Below are 26,496 nucleotides of genomic sequence, written 5' to 3' on the forward strand. Positions count from 1 at the left end.
GGCAGCCAATCCTGGTGGGGGGGATGACCACCCACAGTGCCTGACAGAGAACCCCTGTTCTCTCCACAGAGTCCTGAGGCTGTCATCAGCAGGCAGCGGGGGCAGAGGGCACAGGACAGGGCACTTCGTTGGTGCAGGGGGTAGTGGTCATATGTGCAGGGTGGTGGGCACTGTCCCCACGGCGACGTCCCTCTTCCTCCTGGCCTGCCCCTGCCGGCCCAGCCGCAGCAACCCTGAGCTCTGCTCCCAAGTCAGGCAGAAAGTTCTCTGGGCTCCTGACCCAGGAAGGGCTACGGCTGGCCTAGAATACCTTCCGGGGCACACAGCCCTCCAGCTCCAGCAGCTCTGGCCACCCTTCATATTTGTTGGTGTCTGGGGTATTCTTCAAGTACTAGAAAGGAGAGGGAGCGAGATGTAGACAATGGCAGAGGCTGGCATTTGCCTGGCATGTCAACACTTCAGTGCCTCCCTTGCTTTGTCCTCACCACAGCCCCATTTCACAGATGGGGAAACAGAGGCTCAGACAGGAGCTGCAACTAAACCCAGAGTCTAAGAAATGGGATCCGAGCCCAGTTACTGCTGGTTAGGCTGTGTGTGTGTGTGTGTGTGTGTGTGTGTGTGTGTGTGTGAGAGAGAGAGAGAGAGAGAGAGCGCTTTAGCTTGTTCTCCATCACTGTTCTCATCTCCCTAGGACACCCCAAGTAGCAATAATAGCATGAAAAGAAGAAAGAGACCAGCAATCTGTGCGCACTGTTGGGCACCTGGCGCGATGCTGAACTGCCCTATATGTTTCATCTGCGTGGTGGTTCCGGGAGGTACAAACTGTCCCCACTGCATCATTGTACTGATGGGGAAACTGAGGCCCAGAGAGCTTGAAGTTGCTGCCCGTGGTCCTCTGGCAGAGACATCGCAGAACCCCTGTAAAATATCAACTAATCCCTGCCAAGAAATCCAGAATGAGAACAAAACCAGGTTGCACTTTCATTGCTGGCTCAGGCTTAGTTTCTGAGGCACAAAGGAAAAATGTAAGTGGCAAAACCCTCTACTGACATAATTGAGCCACGAGGAACAAGATACAAATTCTCCAAGCGGCTTCCCTAAGGCCCAGTGTCCCGAGTGTGGGAACCAGGGACATCATGGTTTGGTTCTGCCGGGGGCTTGGCCACTGCTGATGGGTTTAGACCTTTGGCACGGTCCGGGCAGCACAGCCCCAGCCTCAGCCTCTTCCCAGACTCCTGCCTTGGGGCCTCATGGAGGCGCCATCTTGAGTTGGAGAAAAGGTTGGTGGTGGCCCTCGCCGGGGGGGGGGGGGGGCTTGGGAAAATGACTCTCCTTCCCCCCCCTATAGTGCCCCTCACCCCTCACCCCTTGCTGATCGGGAGGCAGCCAGGAACTCACCTGCTCAAAAGGGCTTTTGTTCTTGAGGTCTCTAGCCCCTAAGAAGACCCAGCTGTCCCGGAAGCCCAGCTGCTTGGCATAGGTGCTCCCCAGATTGGAGAAGAGCTTCCTGATTTCGTCATTCATTCTGTAGAGGACCAGAGAACATGGAAGGGAGGGCTAGGGAAGAGTGAGCTCAGGGCTACCAGGTGGGGGGGGATGGGAGCAGGGCGAGGCTGTCTGGCACCTGCTGTGGGCACCCCTGCCCTGGATAGAGCCCTGAGTTCATGGGGGGGGGGCAGGGGATTCGTCCCAGACGTCGTCTCTCAGGGTACAGCTGGCGAGGCATGATGCCAGCGCTGCTGTTTATAAAGAGTACACAGGCACCTCTGCAAATACAGGACATCATCAGGAAGCAGCTCCCCTCCCTTGATGTAAGTGTTAGAGGGATTTTAATGCCGTCACGGTTGAGTCACAGTAGGATGGGTCGTGGGAAGTGTATTGTTAGGTGATTTACTTAGCAGGTGAGCAGATAAAGTGTATTTGCACGATCTCAGAGGGCTGCAATGTCACTACATGGTCTGGCTTTGTGGGAACCGCATGGCATGAGGTTCCTGGTGGCATAACACACTGATGTTATACGTCTCATGACGGTGTGCTTGTTTTTTCTCACTTCACTTGAGAGGTTGAATATTCTTCCATGTGGATATTTTTCACACCATTTTTTGGGGTGTGTGTGTAGCACTGGGGCTTGCACTTAGAGCCCTGTACTCTCATTTGGCTTTCTGTTCGTGGCTGGTGCTCTGTCACTTGAACCATGCCTCCAGCCTGACATTTTGCTGATTAACTAGAGTCTTGAGGATTTTTTTTTTATTTTCTGACCAAGCTACCTTTGAACCTCAGTCCTCTAGCTCTCAGCCTCTGTGTAGCTGGGATTACAGAAAGAGTGGCTACATGGCTTCATTGGTTTTGCTGCAGTACATTTTTTTACTCAAAACTCCACATGACAGATTTCAGTCTGTCATGACGTCTGGATCGAGCTAGCTGTTATTAGATGGAGGAGGATTTGCAGTTTCTCACTACTTTTTGTGTGTGTGTGTGTGTGTGTGTGTGTGTGTGTGTGTGTGTGTGTGTGTGTGTGTTGTGGGGCTTAAACTCAGAGCCTGGGCACTATCCCTGAGCTCTTTTGCTCAAGGTTAGCAGTCTACCACTTTGAGCCACAGCTCCACTTCTGGTTTTCTGGTGGTTAATTAGGAGTTTTATGGACTTTCCTGCCTGGGCTAGCTTGTTTTTTTTTTTTTTGTGCCAGTCCTGGCGCTTGAACCAGGGCCTGAGCACTGTCCCTGAGCCTCTCTGTGCTCAAGGCTAGAGCTCTACCACTTGAGCCACAGAGCCACTTCCAGCCTTTTCTGTTTATGTGGTGCTGAGGAATTGAACCCAGGGCTTCATTCACTAAGCCACATTCCCAGCCCTCTGCCTGGGGTAGCTTTGAACCATGATCCTCAGATCTTAGCCTCCTGAGTAGCAAGGATTACAGGTGTGAGCCACTGACACCCAGCTGGTTTATCACTTCTTTGATGGAGACTGTGTGAAGAATCTGCCAGAACATCTCTTTGCACACTCACCTGCTTATTTCTTGGGTAAGTTGCCAGAGGGTGGAGCTGGCACAAGTGGTAAAGGGTGAGCAAGCCGGGTGTGTGAATATTTGGTGTGCATCCCCCCTCCCCGGGGGACCAGCTGGTGGCGTCTCCCACTTACTTGGTCCCTGGGTCATCGTAGGAGGCCACCAGCACCAGCATGCCCTCTGGGATTTCTACAAGGAATTTCACTAGGAGTTTGGCATCTGAGGAGGGCAAAAAGGAGGTTTTGGTTACAAAGGGGGAGTGACTGCTGGCCAGTCTCATCTCTCAAAACCTAGAAGAGCATCCTGGGCTCTTGGGGCCCCTGGGCTCTTTGCCCAGTGCTGACTTAGAGGATGCAGCAAGTGGCCTTGAACAATTGAGATCCCGAAATAGAACCCCAGTGTCCTACCAGGGACGGCGTTAACCATCTGCTTGTGTTCCCCCCCCTTTTTTTGTACTGGAGAACGAGCCCAGGGTGGCTGCTCTATTACTTGAGCTGTGCCCTCAACCCCATTATTTTCCTTTAATGCCTCTTGAAACCTATGATCTCACAGAACAGAGAACAGGCCTGGGTTAAATGTGGGTGTGAGCTCTATAAATGTGCTGATATGTTTCCATTATGTTTATTTATTTATTTATCCATCCATCCATCCATCCTTCTGTACATGTATTTTTAGACCTGCAATGGGGCTTGAACTCAGAGCCTTGACTTCTTGCTTGCTTTATTTTGCTCACAGTTGGAGCTCTACCATTTAAGACAGGCCTCTAGTTCTGGCTTTTTGCTCATTAATTGTAATTAAGAATCTCCTGGCTTTGTCTACCCAGGCTGGCTTTGAACTGCAATCCTCAGATCTCAGTCTCCTGAGTAGCTAGAATTACAGGGAGAGAATTTTCTGGACCTTTTTCTGCAATCTTTCCTGGACCTCAGCAGATCCTTCCCTGTTCCTGGTTCCACTATGAATGTCTGTGACCTTGGAAGAGACCAGCTTCCCCACAGAGTTGATTGGGGGGGACTCGTGGGAACCCACACTCTCTCCTCAGCATATCAGTGCACGCATGTCTGGTCCCAAAGGCAACATTAGCACTTTTGGTCTGGTTTTTCCAGTCCCCCAGGATCCATTGGTCCCTGGTAAGCTAGAGGTTCTGAGACACATTGTGGTTTCCCGATAGCCCTCAGCTCCTGGCTGGGCTGGGCCATGTCTGAGGAAGGTGTGGAACTTGGGATTCAATGGGAAGTAATGCTCTGTGTTTGCTTCCTTCTTTTGGTCATACACCTCCCACTCCCATTGGACATTTCTTGACATCAGCCTCTGAATAAACCATTGTACATAAAACCTCACCTCAGGATCTACAGGAGGGAGATTCTAATAAAGGCCACAGGAAGGAGTTTCAAAGCCCCACCATGCCCATGCCCAAAGCTCCCCCGTGCCTCAGAGATGCCTACCTCCCGAGTACATGTCGAAGGAGCTTTGTCTCAGCACGTGCCCTGTGCTTCCTAGTGGATAAGAGAGCAGAATGGTTACTTCCTGTCAATGCCATTCTGACGGTCATTGTGCTGAAACAACAACAACAACAAACAAAACAGAATGAGAATGAATGAAATCCGCGCCTGCAAAGTGCATGTGAGCTGATTTGAGAGACGCAGGAATGGGTGGCCAAGCATCCAGAATCAAAAAGAATTCCACCAAGGGGCTCCTGCGTGTGTTTTATCTTGCCTATTGCTAACATGTGAGTTAGCATTTTGTCTTCAAGTTTTTCATGTAGACCATGAGTTGTAGGAATGAAATAAGAGGGAGGGAGGGAGGGAGGGAGAGGGATTGAGAAAGACAGAGAGAGAGAGAGAGAGAGAGAGAGAGAGAGAGAGAGAGAGAGAGAGAGAGAGAGAGAGAGAGAGAGAGAGAGAACACGTGCTGGTACTTGAACTCAGGGTCTGGGCACTGTCCTTGAGTTTTTGTGCTCAAGGCTAGTGCTCTACCACTTGAGCAACTGGTCCACTTCTGGTGTGTGTGTGTGTGTGTGTGTGTGTGTGTGTGTGTGTGTGTGTGTGTGTGTGTGTATTTAATTGGAGATAAATGTCATATGAACTTACCTGCCTGGGCTGACTTTAAGCCATTATCCTCAGATTTCAGCCTCCTGAATATCTAGGATCACTGGTAGGAGCTATGGCACCAAATAAGGTTTTGAACAGATAGAAAGATATATGCATATACATTGTAGCTGCAAAACAGTACTGAGGACTTCTTGTCATAATTAACACCACCTAAATAGAAAAGCTGCAACTCAGGTCCTGAAAACTTTTGAAGGCCAAGGATTTGCACTGGGTTAAATGGCACCCAGGATCCCAGAGCCCAGTCATCTGAATTGCTTTTGCTGGTTTTCAGAGAAAGCCTTCAGGAAACCTGGTGAATTGGAGGAAAGTCACAGTGCTCACATTTGACCACTAGATGGCAGTGTTGCAGAAGAGATGGCCACTGTGGCTTCTGAAGAGGGTGGGTACAGTGGCAAATGGCAGGGACATCAGCCCCTTCTGGCTTCTTGAAGCCCCATAGAGCTTTACCCGGGCTCCTTGAAAAGTAGTAAAACTACTTTTGTGATTGTGTGTGTCTTTCTGGAATTGGTACAGGGTGGAGAACATACTATAAACTTTCTCAAAGGAAGCTTTGCCCACTAAATGGTTAAGAATATCACTGTGTAGCAGTGCTTTGTTGTTCTGGCTCATGATGTAGACACGGGATGAGCCTGAGGGGCCCAGAAGACCTTGCAATGGTCACACAGTACTATATACTTTCTCAGAGGCTCTTCTAGCCTAAGGGGGTGCTTCAGCTGAGTGATTAAGACCCAGAGTCAGCCAGATCTGGCTTCAGTTCTAGGTGATCCTATTGGCTGTGTGACCTTGGGCAAGTCGCATAACCTTTCTGAGCCTGATTCTTTCCTGGAAAATGGAGATTTGAAGATAGCTCCATTCTAGCTAGCCCCCTGTAAGTGCTCAACATACTTTAGCTCTTATGGTCAGTGAGAATCATTATTTAAGAGGAAAAACAAAAGTCTTGGGCAGGAGAGTTTCTCAGCTGTCCTCTGTTGAGGGGAAGTTTCAGCCAGCTTGACAGCAGCTAGAACCATTTCCCGCCCTCGTTGCCATGAGAGATGGAAAGTGAGTCCTCTGGCATCTGGCAGGCATGGAAGGGTTGACCCTATAGACCCCCGGGCTCAGCAGAATTATTGTGACGTTGTCCCAGTCTTCCTGCCTCAAGCCTCTAGTCTGAGCTGGAGGGAGGTCTCTGGAATGCAGAGCTAGCACTTTAGGCCCTATGCAGAGTCCTTCTGTGTTCAGCCTCAGACCCACCCACACTACTTGTGCTGATGCTTGGTGCCAGCCTTCCAATCCTCATCCCTCCCTGCTGCCTGCTTCCTCCTCTCAGCCCCAGGTCCCTTTCCTCCTCTCCCTTCTGTATCCTGCCTCCCCTACTCTCAGCAGCGTTGACCTTGCCTGACAGGAACCTCCCCGGTTTTTCTCCTGGCTAACTGAGCTGCCTATCACCTCACCTCTGGAACCTCCCCTGGCTGCCCCTTCCATGCTGGCTCTGGCCTGGCCACACCATGGGAGCTGTGAAGCCAGGGCCTGCCCTTCTAGTTCTAGCTGTCTCCAGGGCTGGGTAGGGCCCGGCCCAGGCTAGCTGCTGATCACATCTGCTGAATGACTATGGGACCACTCACCATTCACCAGGGCGATGTTCAGGCCTCTGCCCACGTTGTTCTTCACAGGACTCATGATACTGAAGGTGGGGAAGAGAAACGGAGTACAACTATGGGTTCCAACTGAGGAACAATCATTTTGTCATAGGAACTCTGAGGGCCATGGGGCCTGGGTGGCTCAGGGAAGAGCCTCAAGGAAAACACTCACCAGATCCAGGCTGTTGGTTTCCACCTGGAAGCTAGTGGTGGGTCAGATCCTTGGAGCAGAGGTCCCTGAGCAGTGTGCTTAGAGGAGATGCAGGGCCCCTGCCTGGGGACTCTGAGGTGCTGGAGTGGGAGGAGGTCCCCCACTCTAGACCAGAAAATCAGTTCCATTTTGGAGTTCCCTCATGACCACACCTGTGTTCCCTTTGGTCCAGCATGTACACCCAATACTCTGGGTCCTTGTTCCTTCTCTACTTCCAGGCTGGGTGGTTCTTGGGACCTACCTGTCCCAGGGCTGAGTGAGCAGAGCCTCTTAGGCCTCTGGTCCTAATAATTGGGTCAGGCATAGTCATGTGACCCAGGGAAGTAAATGCAGTGCTGGGCTGGGCTAATCTGTCATTCTAGTGGGTAGCGGGCAACTCTTCTACTGCATAGAGAAGTCCATTTTCAGGAGAGAGAAATGAAGACAAGAAGTAGAGCTAAAGAGCATGTAAGAAGGAAGCCTCATGAGCTAGTTTGAACTTCTGGATCCAGCTGATCCTGAAGTTCATGCCTTTTGGCTTTTTAGATACATGAAGCAATAAGATACTTGTTTTTCCTGAACAGATTGTATTTAAGTTCTGAGTCTTGCTGTAGGGTGAGCTTGTCCCAGAGCCTTTCCCATCATCTGGATTGAGTAAAGAGTATACCACCTTTCTCCTGTGACTAGGTGGCAGCCTACTGCTTGCTTCACCTGGGCTTTTCATGTGGGGGTCTTGATCTGGAACTTTGTAGGCATCCTCTTTTTGCAGAAAGCCCAGTTTGCCTATTAGATGGACCTGAGTTCAAAAATCAAGAACTCTTATGTTTAGCTTGGCAGGTGACCCTGACTGGGCCTCATTATCTTGTTCTTTTATTTTTTCCTCCCCCCCCCCCCGCCGCGCCCCCAACTTTCTTTCTTTCTTTTGGTTGTGGAGCTTGAACTCAGGGCGTGGGTGCTGTCCCTGAGCCTCTTTGTGCTCAAGGTTAGCACTCTACCATGTGAGCCACAGTTCTACTTCTGGCTTTTTCTGAGAAGTTTTTTGGAGGTAAGAGTCATATAGACTTTCCTGTTGGGGTGGCTTCGAACTGCGATCCTCAGATCTCAGCCTCCTGAGTAACTAGGATTACAGGTGTGAGCCACCAGTGCCCAGCTACTTTCCTGTTTTTTACAGCCTTCTCCCAGGATTCTGGGAAGGGAAAGAGACATCACTGTGAAGGGCTACACTGTGAAGGGCTAAGCGAGGTGGCGCAGGGCTGGGTATTGTCAGAATGATGATGACTTATGCCACACACCTGTCCTCCATCCCCTGAACTTGCTAATGAACAAATGACTGAATGGAGGAAATACAAGGCTGGAAACCTAGGTCCTCCCCACCTCATCAGGTACTTACATTTCATTTTCAAAGCACATGGAAGGGCCCACGACGTTGGCGGCCCCACTGCAGATTTTAAATGCAAAGAAGTTGTCTGGGCAGGACTTGCTGAGCCCACACTTGTTCTTCTCCACCCCTGGGGAGGGAACAGACCAGCCTTGGTGGGCTGCAGCTTGGGAAGGGGGACAGTCTGGGTGATAGGACCTTTTAACAGTCTCTACCAACCCCATCAAAACACACAGGAGCCTGGCTGTGTGTCTGACCCCTCTGGAATTAACTTCAGGGCCACTCATCGTAGCTCTAGTCTGGCAAGAGTGAACACTAGTTGGTAATCCCAGTCACCATGAGGAGGCAGGGATTCTCATGGGTAAGTCTGCGGGGCCACAGCAACCTTTGGAGCTTCCTGAGTTCCCCATAGTCAACCTAGGGGCCCAAGCCTAGGATGTGAAGGCCTCTCTTTGGCTTCCCTTTGAGGGAAGTCTTTAAGTTCCTCTTGCCTCATTTTTCTTCCATAAAATGAGAAGTGATGGGCTTTTCCTGCTGAGTTCTTGGGAATCCCTTAGCATGGCTCAGCAGACATTGGTTCTCAAGTGCTCTTCACAAAGCTAGAAGCTGGCGGCTCACACCTGTAATCCTAAATTCAAGAGGCTGAGATCTGAGGATCATGGTTCAAAGCTAGCCTTGGGCAGGAAAGTCATTGAGACTCTTATTTCCAGTTAACTACCAGAAAACTGGAAGTGGTGCTGTTGCTCAAAATGGTAGAGTGCTAGCCTTCAGCAACAAAAGCTCAGGGTCAGAGTCTAGGTCTTGAGTTCAAGCCCCATGATTGACAAAAAATAAAAGGCTCTTCACAAATCATTAATTTACTAAGCACCTACTAAGACAAGCACATAGTGGGAGCACCCTACTTTGTGTTCCACACAGAACTCACAACCCATTGGGCACCTCCCCTGGTACCAGAAGAACATGTGGACAGGGCCCCAAGCTGCAGAGAGACTCAGCCCTCAGAGATCTTTGCGAGCTGGGACACTACCTGTGCCCCCAGCCTGGCAGGGTCTAGTTTATCCGAATCAGTGCTTTTTAGCACCACGTGGCAGCTGGAAGGCAGTGTCAGGCAGGACTGGGGAAGGGATTAGAGAGTGTACCCCTGTAAAGGACCTAGGGCAACTGCTTTCCCTTGGGTCCTGTGCCAGGTATTGAGCTACTCTGCCAGTGCAGCATTGGAGGGAATTTCCAGGCATTCTGGGTGCTAGGCAGGGTGATAAGCACTTTATATTTATCACTGCCATGTCTAGCTGGGTGAATACATGGCCTTGCGCCAGGTCAGGCCTCAGGCTGGGCGGGATGCTGCGGCTGGCACACGGAGTTCTCTCAGGCATAGAGGGAGCCTTCAGGCAAATCAGGGAAATAGGTTCCTTCAGGGGGACCCAGCCCAATGGCTGGCAACTTCATGGCACATCTGAGTATGGTCAGGTAGTATTTCTAGGGTGAGTGCAGCCCACTCCCCAGCTGCCGGCTGGTTTTGGCTGTCTGGCTGACAGGCCAGCTGGGATGGCTCATGTGGATTGTCTAGATGGTTCTCTATCCTCATTGTTGGTATCTACCTGATGTTGGTCTTGGGCTCAAACCAGGAATAATACTGAGAGAAGAAAGGCAGGGGTAGGGACCCCTGGGCAGGGCTGTGGCTGTGGGCTGTGTCTGGCTCTCATTTCCTTCTGTTCAGGCAGGACCGCCCCCCTGCCCCGCCCCACCAGGGCGCCTGTCCTGCCTGTGGTGTGTTGTTGGTTGGCTGGGCATGCCTTCCTTCCCCCTCCCCCCCCCCTGCCAGTTTTGGACTCCACCTTATGCACCTGCCCTCCTCCCAGAGAGGCCCTTTCTCTTGAGACCAGGGGTGCTTGCCTCTACAGGGAAGAGGGGGTGGATTCTATACCCTGGGGCCACCCTTGGAGTTTGCCCAGAGACTCATCAACTTAGAGCTAAGTCTGACAAACCCGCTGTCAACAGCCCAGCTCAAGCAGCTTTTCCAGAATTGATTTTCTGACCATTCAGCCTTCACTGTCAGGCTGCTGGATGAAGAGAGGCCATGCCCCAGGGTGCTGCGGGGAGGGCTTAGCCACTTGGAGTCAGGATTTGCTCTCTGGGCTCTGACTGAGGGGCTGTACCCCTACCAGCTGCTTTAAACCCTGGGCTCCACCCCTCTAGGAACTCTAGCTTTGTTGTTCAGGGTCTGGATGAGGCTGCCCTGCTGTCACAAGCATTGGACTGATGGGGGTGGGGGAGCAGTCAGGAAGCTCAGTGACTCCTCTGCCAATCTGCTGGGCACACTGCCAGAAATGCTTGCCAACTGTGAAATTGGGGAGTTGGTTTAGATCAGAGTGGTCAAATAGTTTTCTTCTTAAATGTCAGTTTGGACCTACTGCTAAGAGGCTTAACGGTGAAGCTTTTTGAGGCTGCCTGTGGGCCTGGCTGGAAAGGATGCTGAGATCGATTGGTGATGTCTGCCGTGGGAGCAGTGGGATGCAAGGTGGCATGTGTGCTTGCATTTGCCATTCTCCTAGAAGACAAGGTCTGAGTGCTGTGATTTTCTGTGTCTGCATCAGTGTCTGACACTGGAGGCTTTGGGAGGATGGGATTAAGAGTATAAATGGTTTGTTTGTCTTCTTCCTTCATGTAGACTTGGCTGAGCTTCCATGCCTTTCTTAAGTCAGTAAAACTCAATCCTTGGGGAAGCAGCCCTCTTCAGAGTTATCCCTTTGTTAGAGTGGGGGACTGTGGCCTTCTGCAAAGAGCTGTTAAGGAGCTGGTCGTTGGACTGGCAGCATGGGGGTGTCTGACCCCCAACTCCCCATTACAGCTATGTGGCCTTGGCCAGGAAGTGTGTGCTCTCTGAGCCCCAGTTTCCTCACCTGTAGGGAGGGAATAGTTGTAGCACCTACTTAGGGGTACATGCGGGATCACATGAGATGTCTGTGAAGTTGGGAATGCAGCATCTGGCACCTGACTTCCAGAGTTCTGACCCTGACTGGTTATGGGGGGGCTTCTTCAGCTTTTCCTTTGCATAGGCCATGCCCTCTTCTACCAAGGACAGCTGTGAGCCACCTCATCCCTGAAGCTCTCCATGGGTGCCTTTCCTGGAACCAAGATCACTTTCTCTTCATCTCTTGGCACAATTGATATTTCTATCCCCAAAGACAATGAGTGCCCCTTCTTGCTTGTCTCAGGCATCCCCACAGTGCCCTGTGGATCTCTGGCATGCCTGGGTCACTGTGTAGTGACAAGTAACACAGCTGCTAGGCAGGTGTGGGGTCAGTGGGGAGAGGCACTGAGCCAGGACAACAGCAGAGCTGAGTCCCTACTGGTGTGAGCAGCTGAGCAGGGCCACTGGGCCCCAAGGGCCATGCAATTCAGAGGGCTGTGGAGGAATGTGCTGCGCAGACTGTGGACAAGCAGGTTCCTCTGTGAGCTGCAGGGCTGGCGTAGACCATGCTGCCCAGGGCAGCTGGTGCGGGGAAGGGGGTGATACTCACGGATCTCTGGAGGTGCCATGCCTGCGGAAGAGAACAGTGTGGTTAGACAACAGGCCTCCGGCCAGTTAGGAAGGAGGGAGGGATCGGGGCTGGGGCTTTACAGGGGCACTGCTGACATAAACTAGCAGCCTTACCTCATCTGGGATTCATCACACATGAGCTCCTGTACACACACACGCACACACACATACACACATAGGTATATGTGTACATATACACAAGCATAGATGCCCATGCTCATATGCACAGAGAGAAACACACGTGTACATAAAACACATTCATGGACACACATGCATATGCATGCATGAGCACTTACATGCGCGTATATGGACACAAAGGACTTGCTTTTTTAGTCTACTGGGGTCTGATCTAGGGCCGCCTGCTGGTCAGGGAAGACTCTACCACATAAGCCTCACCCTTAGAAGCCTCACTTTTTTTTTGCTATAGTTATTTTTCAGATAGGGTCTCAGGTTTTTGCCCAGGGCTGGCCTCAAACTGAGTCCTCTTACGTAGACCGAACCACAGGCACCTCTTACTGATTGGGATGGGGGTGTCTTGCTAACTTTTTGCCTGTGCTGAAAACCTAAATTACAATCCTTTCCAGATCTGCCTCTGGAAGTGGTTGGGATTACAGGCCTGAATGACCATGCCTGGCCTTTTTTCAAAAGAAGCTGGGCTGTGCTACAAGCCCCTGGAGGTTGAACTCTACCCCTAGTGTGTGATGCTTCACTTTCCCAAGTCTCAAGTTTCCTTGACCACACAGGAAGAACTTCTCAGCCATGCTTACTGGGCTTGGAGAAGACCCAGGAGAGGCCTAGCCTACTATCTGACCCTAGGGCCCCATGAAAAGGGTGGAATTGCACAGCTGTTGTTGGTTTGGCTCTGTGTGGGCACCCAGGGATCTGTAACCCTTAAAGCCAGTGTCCCTGGACTTCCCAATTATGTGACTCAAGGCATCTTGTCCTGTTGAGGCTAGTTAGGGTTGAACTTGTCACACCCACCCCAATCTGGGAAAGTCCACCCTAACTGCCCAGGTACATTGTGCTTTCAGTCTCATGTCTGGACTATTGGAGTCCTTTGGTGGTTGGGAAAAGCTTGTGAGCTTCCTTCAGAAAAGTATTCTTTCTTCTCTGGGGATGCCAAGTACTTCTTTCTCTAACAGACTGCAAGTTATTAAACACATAAAATAAAACAGACTGGATTGCATAGGGAGCCAATTATTATTGCTATTATTACCTATCAGTGCAATAATAACAAAAATGAAGATCGGCTGTAGTAATGTGTGTGTTTCAGAATTACCATGGGAGGCATCTGGGCTGGAGGCTCTGAAGTAAGGGAAAGTGATGCCACTCAGCACGCTGCCTGCCACTGCTAGCATTTCTGGTGACCCTGGCTCTTGTCATCCTAAACTTTGTAAATTAAATCGTGAGTGGGAGCCACCTGTTTCTTATTTTGGGGTCCCTGGGACCTTACACAGAGCCTGACACCTGGTGATCATGGATGAGAGGTATTGATCTGTCAAAACCCAGGGAGCCGAGTTCTGAAAGGACAAGAATCACTGGGGTCTCCTTCCATTGACTGCCCCTCCCGCCTTGGGCTGTGGCTGCAGGGGATACCTCAAGCTCCACGCCCACCCAGAACCCCTGAACTTCTGGGTCCATCTCCTCAGAGCCAACGTGATCTCTGGTCCATGAAAGTCAGGCCTCTGGAGCTGGGGACATAGTGGCTGCCAACCCCCAAGATGAACTTCTAAGTTATCCCAACATGGGCTGTGGGGGGGTGGCTGACAAGAAATGGGTGCGTGAGGCTGTGGTATGCTGAGGGACTGTGTTAAATAGGGGGTAAGTAGCCACTCAATGCCTAATGAAGTGGAAAGCTGGCCTGGGTCATGGCAGATTATGCTGGACTCAGACAGTAGAGGTGGCTTGGTCTCCTAGGCACAAAAATGTGGAAGTACAAATCCCTCTCTCCTTCCTTTGGTTAGAAAAGATTTGATTATGGAGATCACATTTCTCCAAAGAGGGAACTTGGGCGAATTCACAAACTCTCCAAGCTTCTGTTTTCTTAGAATACATGAAACCATGCTACAGATCATGTGTGAGTACACTTCCTAACCACAATATAGACCGCTACCTAGGGCATCTGCACAGAAGAGATGCAGGTGAAGCATGATGAGCATCTATCATTCATTTGTTCATTCACTCATTCACCCACCCACATGCCATTCCAGCCACCCATTTATTATCTAGTCATCTGTTTATTCACCTGTCTATCCATCCATCATCTATTCATCAATTTATCTGTCTACCTATTTATCTTCCTATTGTCCATTCAGCCATCTATCCATCCAGTCATCATCTACTCTGCCTCTGTCTCTCTGCCTCTGTCTCTCTTCCCTCCCTCCCTCCCTCCCTCCCTCCCTCCCTCCCTCCCTCCCTCCCTCCCTCCCTCCCTCCCTCCCTTCCTTCCTCCCTCCCTCCCTCCCTCCCTCCCTTCCTTCCTTCTTTTCTCCCTTCCTCTGTTCCTTCTTTCTCTTTTTCTTTCCCTTCCTCTCTTCCTGCGTGTCTATCCATCTGTTATCATCCAACTATTCATCCATCCAACCATCCGTTATCTACTTATTATTATCCATCTATCTTTCCATCCATCTATCCTTCCATTTTATTTTATTCATTAAATATTTATTAGGCACCTACTCTGATCCAGAGATCTACATACATGAGATAAAAGCCTTGCCTTCAGGAAAAGTCACATTCTAGGATGTGGAGACAAAGAACAATCAAGGAAAGCAATGAGTGAAGAGCAACACTGGATATTATAGGGTTGTGAAGGGAACAGGCTGGCAGGAGAGAGGTGAAACGAGGATGGGGTCATGGCCAGAGCTAGCGTGTCCAGGGAAGGGCTCTGGGTGGGTGACTTGAGCAGACACATAAAGTCTGGGAAATAGCAGGCCAAGGGGGTCTGCCTGAGGAGGCTTCCAGGCAGAGGGGGCAGCAAGTACAGGGAACCACTCCTCTTCTGCTCCTTTCTCCTTCCCTCTGACCTTCCTTGCTTCAGGTCTACCTGTACCATAGCCTTGGAGCCCTGTTCTCTATGCCTCCTTCCTTTCCAACAGCCTGGAGTTCCTTATACCCTTCCTACCAAATGGCTGAGGTCAAAGGAACCTGCGTACCTTGTCACACCTGGCTCATCCTGAGATGCAGCACAGAGCATGTCCTTAGACCCAGCCCTGGTACCTAGTCCCCGCCCAGCAGTGGGCCCCTCTCACCCAGCCAGCGTGGCAGACGAACAGTTTTCCGGTTGAAGCTAGAGTAGCTGCGAAGGAAAATCCACATGGCCACCAGGACAAAGACGAGGGCAAAGAGGCGAATCAGACCTGCAGGGCAAGAAGACAGTGCTAGGCGGCCACAGTGCCAGACCACAGGCCAAGTACAAGGCCACATAGTAAGTCCCATACACCAGTTCTGCCCACATTCCAACAGTGGCACCGCTTGGTGAGACCCCTTGTAGGTCTAGACCACACCCACACCGGGATCGAGATCATTGGGCCACATGTGAGGCCATTAATCATGAGATGGTCAGATGATGAGAGCCACTAGTGTTTGTGGAAACTCTCTTCCACATGGCCCCAGGGATCGCTTTCACTGCTCTTTCTTGGCTTCTGCTTATGTTCCCAGAGGGAATCTCTCTGGATGAGACCTGGGAGTCTACGTTTTTGGTTTGTTTTGCTTTTTTGTGCCAGTCCTGTGCCTTGAATTCAGGGCCTAAGCATCGTCCCTGAGCTTTTGTTGCTCCAGGCTGTCGCTCTACCACTTGAGTCACAGATCCACTTGTAGCATTTCATTTTAAGTGATTAGTTAGAGATAGGAGCTCACAGACTTTTTTGTTCTAACTGGCTTCAAACTGTGATCCTTGGATCTCAGGCTCCTGAGTAGCTAGGATTACAGACATGAACCATGGGTACTGGGTGGGGGGGAGTCTATATTTTTTATACAGCATTCCCCTCAGATGTCAGGTGAGGCCTGAGAATTGCAGAGCAGGAGGCAGGTTGCCAAGTCCTTTCCCCAGTATATCACAGTACTGCCTCCATTGCTCAAGACAGACAACAATGCTGTGTGACTGGCAAAACCTCAGCCTCAGTTTCTGCCAAGAGTGGACGTGGAAATGCCCTTGCCACTGACATCATGGTTTCTTGGGAGGAATGTTATGCGTATAGTCTTAGGTGAGCTTTCAGAGTGATGTCGGGGCTAGGGAGGCACCCTCCCCATTTCCTATCAACTCATAACCACTACAAATAAGCACATATTGGACTCGTCCAGAAGCTTGAAGACAGGCCCCAGCTCCTCAGCCTTCCCTCTCACAGCTAGATTACTTCCTGACTGACACCCTATAATCAGGGAACCATCTCATATATGGGGCGAACATCCAGAGCTCCCTGTCTCCTTCCTTGCCTTACAAGGACCAGAGAGTGGGCCCCATTTATCCTCTCCCCTGCCTTCTCTACCATGTAGGCTCAGGGTCCTGTATTATCCTCCAACCCCTCTATCACTGTCTGTCCTTTTTCTTTAGCCCTGACTTCGTCTTTGGGTACTTGGGGGTTGGGAGGAGGTTCCTTACATTCTGCAAGGTGACACATGGGGCGGGGAAATCCCTTGTCTTCGAGCACGCATATCGTGGCTCTGGGCACTCAATATTCCCCTTGGTTTCAGCTCATGTTTTGTGCCAGGCACTGTGCAAACAGCCTCTAAATCCATCACCTTAATTCATCTTCAAACTAACCCTATATGTTCGATAACATTGGATACCTCCATTTGGCAGATGAAGAAACTGAGGTGTGGCGAGACAGTTTTCTTGGCCATGGCTAGTCAGTCATAGGAGTAAGGCTTGGACTCTATGAGTAGACTCCAAATCCAATGTTTCTGCCTATGACTCAGTTTTTCCGTTTTACAAAAGGAGTACAGTGGGTATGGACTAGAAGCATTCACATGCTGTGCCCAGCCCTGTGGTTTGAGGATTCTTGCTCTCTTTGGTATAGATATTTTGTCTCTATTTTCTGACCAGGGCCAGATATTCCCTGGCTGTAGTCCCAGCCAGCATGGCTCCTAGACAGCAGTTTCTCCAGCCCTTTAGACTAGGGGCAGGAGGTACCTTTCCCTCTCTTCCAGGCTCCTCCTGAATTGCTTTTTCCTCCTGCAATTTTAGCTTGGTTATTTGAAAATGTTTACATCAAACCACTTAAGAGTTCAGGCTGACAGAGTCTGATGTCAGAAAAGTGATTGTGTAAACAGGAAATAAATATGCTCACAAGTATAGTCCCAGCCCATTCACTCACTCACTCTACTGGCCAGCAAGCTTCCTGTTTATGCAAATTAAAAATGATTTCCCTCTTGTTTTGGTATTTCCCTACCCAAATTCTCTGGGTGTGGGAACTTAGACTGTGTTTACAATTCTAAGTGAGGTCATCACACTCTTCTGTTCTCACTGACCACCAGAGTGAGGGAACATTCAGGACAGCAAGGGATCCATTTCATGCCTGGAGACCCATTTCATACCTTCACAATTAGGAAATAAACAGACCCAAGGCCACCATCTGACCTGAACTCAGGTCCCAGCCCCTACTAGGAGCGCATGCTTCTAGGCTTTTCTATCACACCTCCTATGGCTAGGTTTATACTTTTATTTTCTTTCCCCTTGAGAAACAGTATGTGTAGTCATCATTTTTTCCAGGCAAACTTAATAAATATTTACTTCTTTTTCTCCAAAACCTTGCTCTCATTGTTGGTAACTTGGTATTGAGTTCAGGTTACCACATTTCTGGTATCAATTCCAAAGTGAATTTCAGAGACTAGCTTTTAAAGCAGCCATAGAATTTTGACCTACCTGACACTCTCATCCTGTCCTGTGATGAGAGGCGTTTGGTCAGTAGTAACCTGTGGAGAGAAGAAAATCAAATTGAAAACTGGCATCAAGAGCCTGAAAATGAGATTAGGGAGAGGCATCTTAACTGAGATAATGCTTCCACTTGGGTTCCTTGCTACCTGTCATATGATCAGCAGAGCAACATTCTTCCTTCCCTTTCTGTCTCCATCTCTTCTCCACACATGCTCTGAGTGTTATATTCATTTTAGCACATTTGTTTTCCCTAAGTGCAGTGATTAGAAAGTAGAGGAAGTCTGACAGATCCTGAGAACTTATTTGCTCATCCATATATCCATCTATTCCACTTATCTATTCATGCATAATCCATCCATCCACCCATCTATCCATTGTATCCATCCACTTTCCAATGTGTGGATCCATCCATTCATAATCTTCCCACTTGTCTGTCCATCCTTCTCTCTATCCTGCTGGCTAAGAGGACATCAATCTAGTTGACATGATAAAACTTCCAGGTAGCAGAGGTTCAAGTGCTGTTTGTTGATGTATTGGAATGTGGAGTAATCAGAATATACCTATCACAGGTGATGTTGTTGAGGCCATGCATATACATCATCTCCTTTTAGGAATAAGCAGACTCACCATGGTTAGGCCCAGGACTAGTTACCTTGTGAAGGTGAGAGCCAAATTTGGATGCATGTTTCTAGCTACTTTGTCCCTGACCCTTCCCACATAGCTCTACTGATAGTGGTCTTTGTTACAGAGGAGAGCTAAAATAGTAATTTCTTCCTTTCTCCTTGCTTGTGCCCTCCCTGGCAGGACATCTTTTCTCTCCTCTGCCTTCTGTATCACCAGGTGCTGGGCAGTTCAGGGACTCAACAGTTCCTTGGAGGTCTGTGGAGATGGGTGGGCTGGGGAAGGGCAAGGCGGTGGTAAATGTGCTGGTCTTGGAACCCCTTGTACAGTCAGCCTAGGATGGCTCCTTTCCTCAGGCTTTTAGAAACAGGTGTTTTTTGTTTTGTTGTGTTTTCTATTTGGTATGAGTCTTCCTATCCCTTTTTAGCCCAGAATTTTCCTTCTTCTAAGCATCCATCTTACCAGATGCCCAACTGCCAAGGATGGGTCCTGAAGCAGGAGACCTGACCTAACTTAATCAGCATAGCCCCTGATGCTCCTTCCCTGGGGAGCTCCCCTGCCTCCCTCCCCTGTTCTGTGTACAGGGCCGAGGCACTCTGGCTGGTTCTGTCCTTCATATTCAAACAATGGCCATAGCAATTACAAATCCACATCCTTGGATTAGAAGACAGCCCTCCTATCCATCTTGACCTCCTTCTCTAGGGCCTCCCAGGTCAGAAGTCTGAGCTCAGACTGCTGGCTCTATCTATAGATAGGTTTTGTAGAATGTTAGCATCCTGAACTTCATACTATCAACTCTTGTTTTTCAGATAAAAAAATATCAAGTGATTACAAGTGTTCTTGGAGCCTAGTCCCTGGATGAGACTTGAAGGACATTTGGTGGGCTTTCCTGATGGGAGGAGGGACCAGGCTAGTTAGAAGCCAGAGGGAAGGAAGGCCTCTGTCAGCCACGAACAGATAGTCATGGAGCATATGCAAAGAGACAGAGCTGCCAGGGCAGAATGGAGAGGACTGAAAGAGGCAGAGAAAAGGATAAACGTAGAGTCAGAAGAAGACAGCAACAAAGAATGGCAAAGAATGAGACAGAGATCAGAACTGGTATTCTTTCCTCCCCATCCACACTCAGTGATATTCAGAGACATAGGAGAGAACCAGGGATGTGGGTAGGGCCATGTACAGCAGAGGTTAGCCTCTTGCTGTCCAGCACATGCTGAGCAGTGATGCTGGCCGAATGGTGGGGGTGAAGAGAAGCAGCAGCTATTCCTAGTTGAGCTGAGAGAACCTGGCCCTGCCTCAAATCCTCCCCTGATTGAGTTCTTGGCTTTCTACTGGACACCTGAAGGGCTCCCTCGTCTGCTGAGTCTCCAACCAGCTCACGGGGGCAGCATGTTTGCTCTGGGTTGGCCAGCTGTGGGAGGGGGAGCAAGCCCAGCAGTAACAGTACACAGGGTAGGGCAGGAATTCTCTCTGCAGCCACCTAAGCCTGGAAATAGTTTCTTTCCTCCTTGTCCCAGCTGGAGATCAACACAGCCTGTTATTCAGATTGCTGAGAGAGAGAGAGAGAGAGAGAGAGAGAGAGAGAGAGAGAGAGAGAGAGAGAGAGAGAAAGAGAGAGAGAGAGCTATCCCATGTTCTGCATGTTGGCTTGGCCTGCTGGGTCCAGATAAGGTGCCCTCCCCCCACCCTGCAAGGTGGTATGTGTTGGTGCGGGCAGGGCAGGTAGATGGGAGGCTGGAAGAAAGAGGGCAGGGGAGGGGAGTGAGCTGCCCCTTTCCTCCCAGACTAGAGAGCGATTGACCACCCTTTCCCTCTCCATCTGTCCTGTCTTTTCCCACGGCCCTATCTGATTACTAGCTGTAGTTGGGCCCTGTTTATACATCCCCCTCCCGGGGGTAGGGTGGGGTGCAGACCTGGTACCCTACAGACCTAGGACCAGCTGAGTAGTAAGACAGTACTTAGCAGATATGTGGGGACTGAGGGAATTGAATTCTCATATAGTCTAGGCAGTTTAGGGGGATGAAACCACCAGATAGAGAAGGAAGCTGGAGTTCAGAGGAGTCAAGTGACTTATCCAAGGCCACACAGCCAATTGTGGATTTTCTTCTTGAAGCATTTTCTCAGCCTCTCTAGGAAGGTGGGCTTGGTGCCAGGCACAGGGGTGTGGTTGTGCGTGAGCCAGGCAGTGTAGTACCCCAGGCCTGTGCACTTTCTAGCCCCTCCTGTGAACATTATTCCTTTGCTTCTGTGTTTGGAATACTCCTACTCCTCCTAGCAGTCTCAGGGGAGAAACACTGAGAAGCCTTCCCTGATCCTTGAAGTCAAGATTTCAACACTGACATGTGGTCCTGGATGGAGGTATACCTGTCATAGGACTCCGCCCCCCCCCCCCCCCCCCCAGTCATTCAGGGGCTGGCTAACCAGGACTTCATGATTTCCTTGTGGTTGGTTTGGAAATGAGCATGTGACCCAAGCAAGGGCCAATAGCATTTTCCCCAGATGCATAAATGGTAAGTAGAAAAAACAAGCTCCTTACCCCCGCTCCCCTCCCAGATGCTCAGTTTGATGTCTGTAAGTTTGAACTGCAGGCAGGGGTCCTTTTCCCAGCCACTTCTCAGTCCCCTGGTGTAGGCATGGCTTGGTGTGTGTTCTTGGGCACACCTCTCTGTCCTCAGAGGATGATGGGTGAGAACCTGTCCAGTGTGTGTTCTTGGGCACACCTCTCTGTCCTCAGAGGATGATGGGTGAGAACCTGTCCAGTGTGTGTTCTTGGGCACACCTCTCTGTCCTCACGGGATGATGGATGAGAACCTGTCCAGTTGGATTTGCTGGCCTGACCTCTCCCTCCTACCTGAGGGGCTACTCACTCCCCCTGTCCCTGCTCACAGCCACCCATCACAGGACTCCCATACAGTCATTTGTTCTTTCAGCAGAACACGCTGCCACCACTGTCTCTCTGTCTGCTTGGCTGTGACATCGCTTTACTTTTCTTTTATTTAAAACAAGTGCTGGTATTGGATTCAGGGCATGCTACGTGCATGTTCTAATATTGAGCTACCCCTCACTTCCCCAAGCCATTGTGACCTTTCTTCATGGTCCTCCAGGAGCCTGATGTCAACTTCGCCCTGTTTCTTGGAGCCCTCTGTACACACATGCCTGTCCCAGAGCCAAGATGGACCGAGGAAAGGTTACTGTCTCTTTGGATTTAAATCCTGGCTCCCGGCCCTTCTCTGACAGTGCAAGGACCTCCATTAGGTCACCTCATCCTGGTCTACAATCAGCCCTGACTTTTGAACCATCTTCTTTCACTGGGAGTGGCTCTCAGGATCTTCTTTATCCATGCCCTGATGATGGTACCAAAGTAGGTAGTAGGTGTGTAGTAAATGCTGTTGGAGGGACTTTGTTCCGAAAATGAGTTTGTGGGAAAGAAATCCAAGGCTTCTCCCTCCATCTGAATTGCTTCTTCCTTCTTATCTCATGTGGAACATGTTTCCTCTAAACCAGATCCTGCCCAGAGCCCCTGGTCCAGATTTGAAAGTCTCACTAGCGTTTGGAAACTCAAGCTATTTTCCTCATCATCCCTAGGCATTCTGTAGATTGAGTGTGGTCAACAGAGGCAGGGCGTGTTATCTTTTCTTCCCTGGGCTTCTTTTTGTTCCATCTATCCTTATCAGCAAGCCTGGTTGGGCAGGGAGCCATTGTCAAGGACAAAGTCTGCCTTGTTCAGGTAAGGGAGGTGGAAACCCCGCTCAGGTAGAGACAGGGCTTGAAGGAGGCTGACTTAGGAGCAAAGAATAAGACTCAGGTAAGGAGACATAAACAGAACAAAAAAAGAGATACAAAAAGTGACACACATGTTGACAGACACCCAGTCTGCACACACATGTACACACACCGGTCAGGGGCTGCTAAGGGTCCTTTTAAGGCTCAGTCTCTGTCCCCTAAGTGTCCAGTGATCTCCCAAACCCATCCTCAGCCCCTGTGATTGGGCCTCAGGCCTAGGTGAAGTGTGAATGCCCCCCCTTCAGAATCCCCCAGTACTTCCAGGCAACTATTGATCATATCACCCACACAGAGAGTAAACAGCAAATAAATCTATGAACAATAAGGCTGGCAGTAGGGATAGTTTGTTACAGTGACATTTGTTTTGGGAGGAAATGAGCCTACTGCTTCAATTATGCCACCGTCTCATTTTACTTGGTTTTAATGGTTCTCTCTAGCTTGACCAATGGTAGCTCTACTGGGCCTGAGGAGCTGCATGCCAGGCAGTATAGGAAGTAGAAAAGAATAGGGCCCTGAGGGTCTTTACTCCCCAAGTTCTGGGATGTTTCTAAGAATAGGAGGACAAATAGCCTGTGTCAGACATTATTCTGTAATTCTTCATTATTTCAATGAATTGAATTCCACAGCAGCTCTGTGAGGAAGCCAGGGAAACTGAGGCATAGAGTAGTGAGCTAAGAGTCAGAGGAAGAAAAGACTGCAGAGGTAAAACCAGGTAGTCTGTTTCAGAGATCCACATTCTTTGTATTAAATAAAATTGTTGTTGTGCTGATACTGGGGCTTGATTTCAGGCCCTGAGTGCTCTTTGCTCTTTTGCTCAGTTATGGTGCTCTAGCATTGAGGCCTAGATCCATTCCCAGATTTTTGGTGGTTAATTGGAAAAAAGAGTCTCATAGACTTTCCTGCCTGGGCTTTCCTTCCTTAGTTCCTCAGATCTCAGCCTCTTGAGTAGCTAGGATTATAGGTATGTGTGCCTCTGTTCATGGCTAAGAGCTCATGTAGGTTGGAATTTTTCTGTAAAGTGTCAGACAGTGAATATTTTGGGCTTTGTGGGCCATTTGTTCTGTCATGACTATTTAGTTCTGCCACTGGTGCAAAAGAGCACCAGTGGCAAAAGAGCCAGTGGGAATGTTCCAATAAAACTTTATTTGTAACAATAAGTGTTGAGATCAAAGGCAAGAATGTACCTGGCACAGCAGAAGTACTCCCTAAGTGATAGGTATCGTTAATCAAGCCAGTTCCCTTACTCTCTCCCCTGGATATGCCATTGGTGGGTATTGCTGCTACTATGTGAAGACAACTCTTAGAGATGAAGACAGCTGTGGTCATGTCACTTGAGCCTCAGAACCTATCCATGATTAAAATCAGAATTAGATGTGTTCTTTTTTGTTGGACTAGTTGGAGGTTTTTTGTTTGTTTGTTTTTTTAGTGGTATCCAGAAGAGTCATGATACACAAAGAATTTCCCATTTCAAGTCACAATTACCTCTGTGAGAAAGTCTCAAATTTGTACACTACCCTTTCTCTCTTGAGGTTTGATCGCCACCACTTTTAATCAACCCTCTGTATCACCTATTTTTTGACTGTTGTTTGTACGGAGTATATAGAACTTGCACACATCTCCTGTAGTTTTGATCTGAAGTGTCTCACTAAAGCTCATGTACTGAGTGAAATCTTGGTCCCTGAAGCAACTGTGTTTGGAGGCAGGACCTTCAGGAAATGAGAAGATCCTAAAGGCTCTGACCATATCAATGGATTGACTCAATGATGAACTCAATGATGGTTATTGGGAGGTGGTAGAAACTTCCAGAGAGAGAAGTGAGAGGAAGTGGGTCTTTGGAGTTTGCCAGCACCTTCCTCTTACCTTCTGGTTTTGCTTCCTGGCCACCATGAGGTGAACAGCTCTACTCCAGCACATTCACCCCACCAAGTTGCTCAGCCCACTGCAGGCCCAGAAACAATGGAGCTCAGTGACCATGAGCCAAACAAAAATTTTCTTTTCAAAGTTGATTTTCTTTGGCATTTTGTCCCAGGAATGGAAAATTGATTAACGCAAGAGCGTCTCCCTCCCTCCCACCCCTCACCCCTCACCCTGTGACAGCCTGTGAGCTTCCTGAAGCAATGCTTCATCATTTCTAAAAGCTCAGTACATTGCCCAATGCACACAGTAGGCACTCAGCTTTGACAACAGCACCATTCCATAGTCCTCACCTACTAGGTATTTAATGTCTTTTTCAAAATTCACACGTCAAACCCTCAAATTTATTAATACTCTTACTCTATTGGGATAAGGGAGGTTTACATACAACCACAAGATGAGGCAACTGGCCCACGGAGACACAGCTGAGAAAAACACAGACATCAAAAGTAGGGCTGTTTGCATCACAAACTCTTTTATCTTTGCAGGATATGGTAAACTTGGGAGAGCCTTGATTGTGAGGGATTGGTGCTAGTCAAAGGAAGCGTTGGCACTGTCTCCAAAGGGCCTGCCCTATGGGACTCCAGGCTTGGCAGGGCTGCCAGGCTGTCTGCTGCTCAGGCCAGGTGGGCTAGGTGGTCTCATTTCAGGAGGGTAGTTCCCATTGCTCACGGAAATGTTGGCAAAGGATGAGTTTATGTGTCCTCTACCTAGGAAAGTTCTAGTGAGGAGATTAGGTGCCTCAGCTCTGCAGGCTCCAAAGTTCCTATTAAAATGTAATTGCTGGGTAAACAACTGGGCCTATGTGCAAACATGGAGTTGAGCTCCGAAACAGCTGCGTAAATAATGACTGGAAAACAGAAGCCCCTAAACTTCCAGGTGTACAATAGCAGACACACAGATGACAGACTGTGCAAAGCATTCCCCACCCACAGCTAAGCATGGCCAGGGAATGACAGTCCTTTGACCTGACCTCCTGCTACCAGCTCCTTCCTGCTCTGGCTCTGGTTGGATTACCCTCTTTCTACCCACCTATCACTTCCTTTTAGATTGTCCGCTGTGCTATCCAATCCCATCCTTTCTCTTCATGCTCCCAAAGATACGAGACTGCCTTAGCAGATTTCATCTCCTAGAAGACACTACCCCAACTCTCAGCCCATGTCTAAGGCCTATGAAAATCTGACCTGGAAATGTCTGTGAAAGTTGTGTTTTGCTTGCTGGCTAGAACTATATGTGCATGTTACTGTCTTGTTAACCACTTATCCCTATTCACCTGATATGCAGGAAGTACTCAATGAATGCTCAGTGAATGAATCATCTGCAAGGACACTCCAGAACCCAGGCTGCTTGCTTCTAGCCATAGCCTTGGAATCAGCAATTGACTTGGTGTCCGGTCAGGACACGGGATTCTGCAGCCACGCTGCCTGGGGATAATAATACATACTCCCTACTGAGGTGATAGGAAAGTGAAATGTGTTATGATGGAGAATACTTGGCACACAACAGGTTCTATTTTATGCATTTTTGTGATTATTATCACACATACCTGGACAGAAATGGAGATACTGATATGGGATTTTACAGATGAGAAAACTGATTCTTAGTGAAAGGAAGGGACTAGCCCAAAATTACACAGCTAGAAAACCTCAAGACCATGCACCTTTGTCATAACTTTTCAGATCATTATTTTCAGAGGAAAAATAAGATTTGTAGCCAGAGATCCAATATCCCTTCTTTATTCATTATTGAAATTCTGTGTGGCTCATACTTGATACTCACACTTAAAAAAAAATGAATAGATGAATGAACGGATAAATGTTGAGGGACCCTGTGGTTAAAGAAAAAAAAGAAAGAAAGCCTACAGTGTGGGCTATCATATCTTTTTGTATGCCCCATGCCTTCCTTATCTTTGTGCTAATGACAGACATAACTAATCAATCACAGCATGCCTTTGCGCTGAGCCAGAATCACCTTTGAAGTCTTCACATCACATCTTAGCATCAAGTGATCATAGCTGGCCCCTCAGCTGAAATCCATTTGCTTTCCTTAGTCTGCTGTCTGAAATCTCTTTGGTTATGTATTTTTCATCCTTCTTTTGTCTATCTCTCTCAGGCTCGTCCCTCATTTCCTACCCTCCCTGCCTCCATCATTCTTTCAATAATATAGACCCAGGGTAAAACCCTTTCCAATATGGCAGACACATACCTGAGGGCTCAGCTCTTTGCTTCAGTGGAGAAGGTGAAATGGTCCAGCTGGTGCCTTGAGTCCTTACTTAGCCAATGGCCACCCTGGCCCTGCTGCTCCTGGTTTTGTCTCCTGGTTCTCAGAGGGATCGAAGCCTTCTTGGTGTCTTCCAGATGTGACAACCCGGAGAGAGAGCTAGGGCAGCTCTCAGGCCCCTAGAGTGGGCCAGGTGTTCCAGACCCTGCCCAGGTACAGCCCTCCTTAAAGGAGGCTTGACAAAAACTCTCC

At 49.2% G+C, this 26,496-nt stretch overlaps 1 protein-coding gene across 2 annotated transcripts; it reads right to left on the reverse strand.

Moving 5' to 3' along the window:
* Fam3d (FAM3 metabolism regulating signaling molecule D) lies at window positions 1-26,496 on the reverse strand. 2 transcript variants are annotated; one of them, XM_048354873.1, is made up of 10 exons: window positions 26,230-26,496; window positions 17,698-17,747; window positions 15,086-15,193; window positions 11,818-11,838; window positions 8,309-8,426; window positions 6,714-6,772; window positions 4,444-4,494; window positions 3,136-3,220; window positions 1,399-1,525; window positions 1-391 (listed from the first exon to the last, which is right to left on the reverse strand). In XM_048354873.1, exons 2-10 carry the CDS (start codon window positions 17,708-17,710, stop codon window positions 302-304), a joined length of 672 nt encoding a protein of 223 aa, XP_048210830.1. In that variant the 5' UTR covers window positions 17,711-17,747; window positions 26,230-26,496; the 3' UTR covers window positions 1-301. The 2 variants fall into 2 exon arrangements, with proteins under 2 accessions (XP_048210830.1, XP_048210829.1); XM_048354872.1 differs by lacking the exons at window positions 11,818-11,838; window positions 15,086-15,193; window positions 17,698-17,747; window positions 26,230-26,496 and having other exon boundaries at window positions 8,309-8,889.

The sequence above is a fragment of the Perognathus longimembris genome, chromosome 10 (genome assembly GCF_023159225.1).
Source record: "Perognathus longimembris pacificus isolate PPM17 chromosome 10, ASM2315922v1, whole genome shotgun sequence".
Taxonomy (NCBI): Eukaryota; Metazoa; Chordata; class Mammalia; order Rodentia; family Heteromyidae; genus Perognathus; species Perognathus longimembris.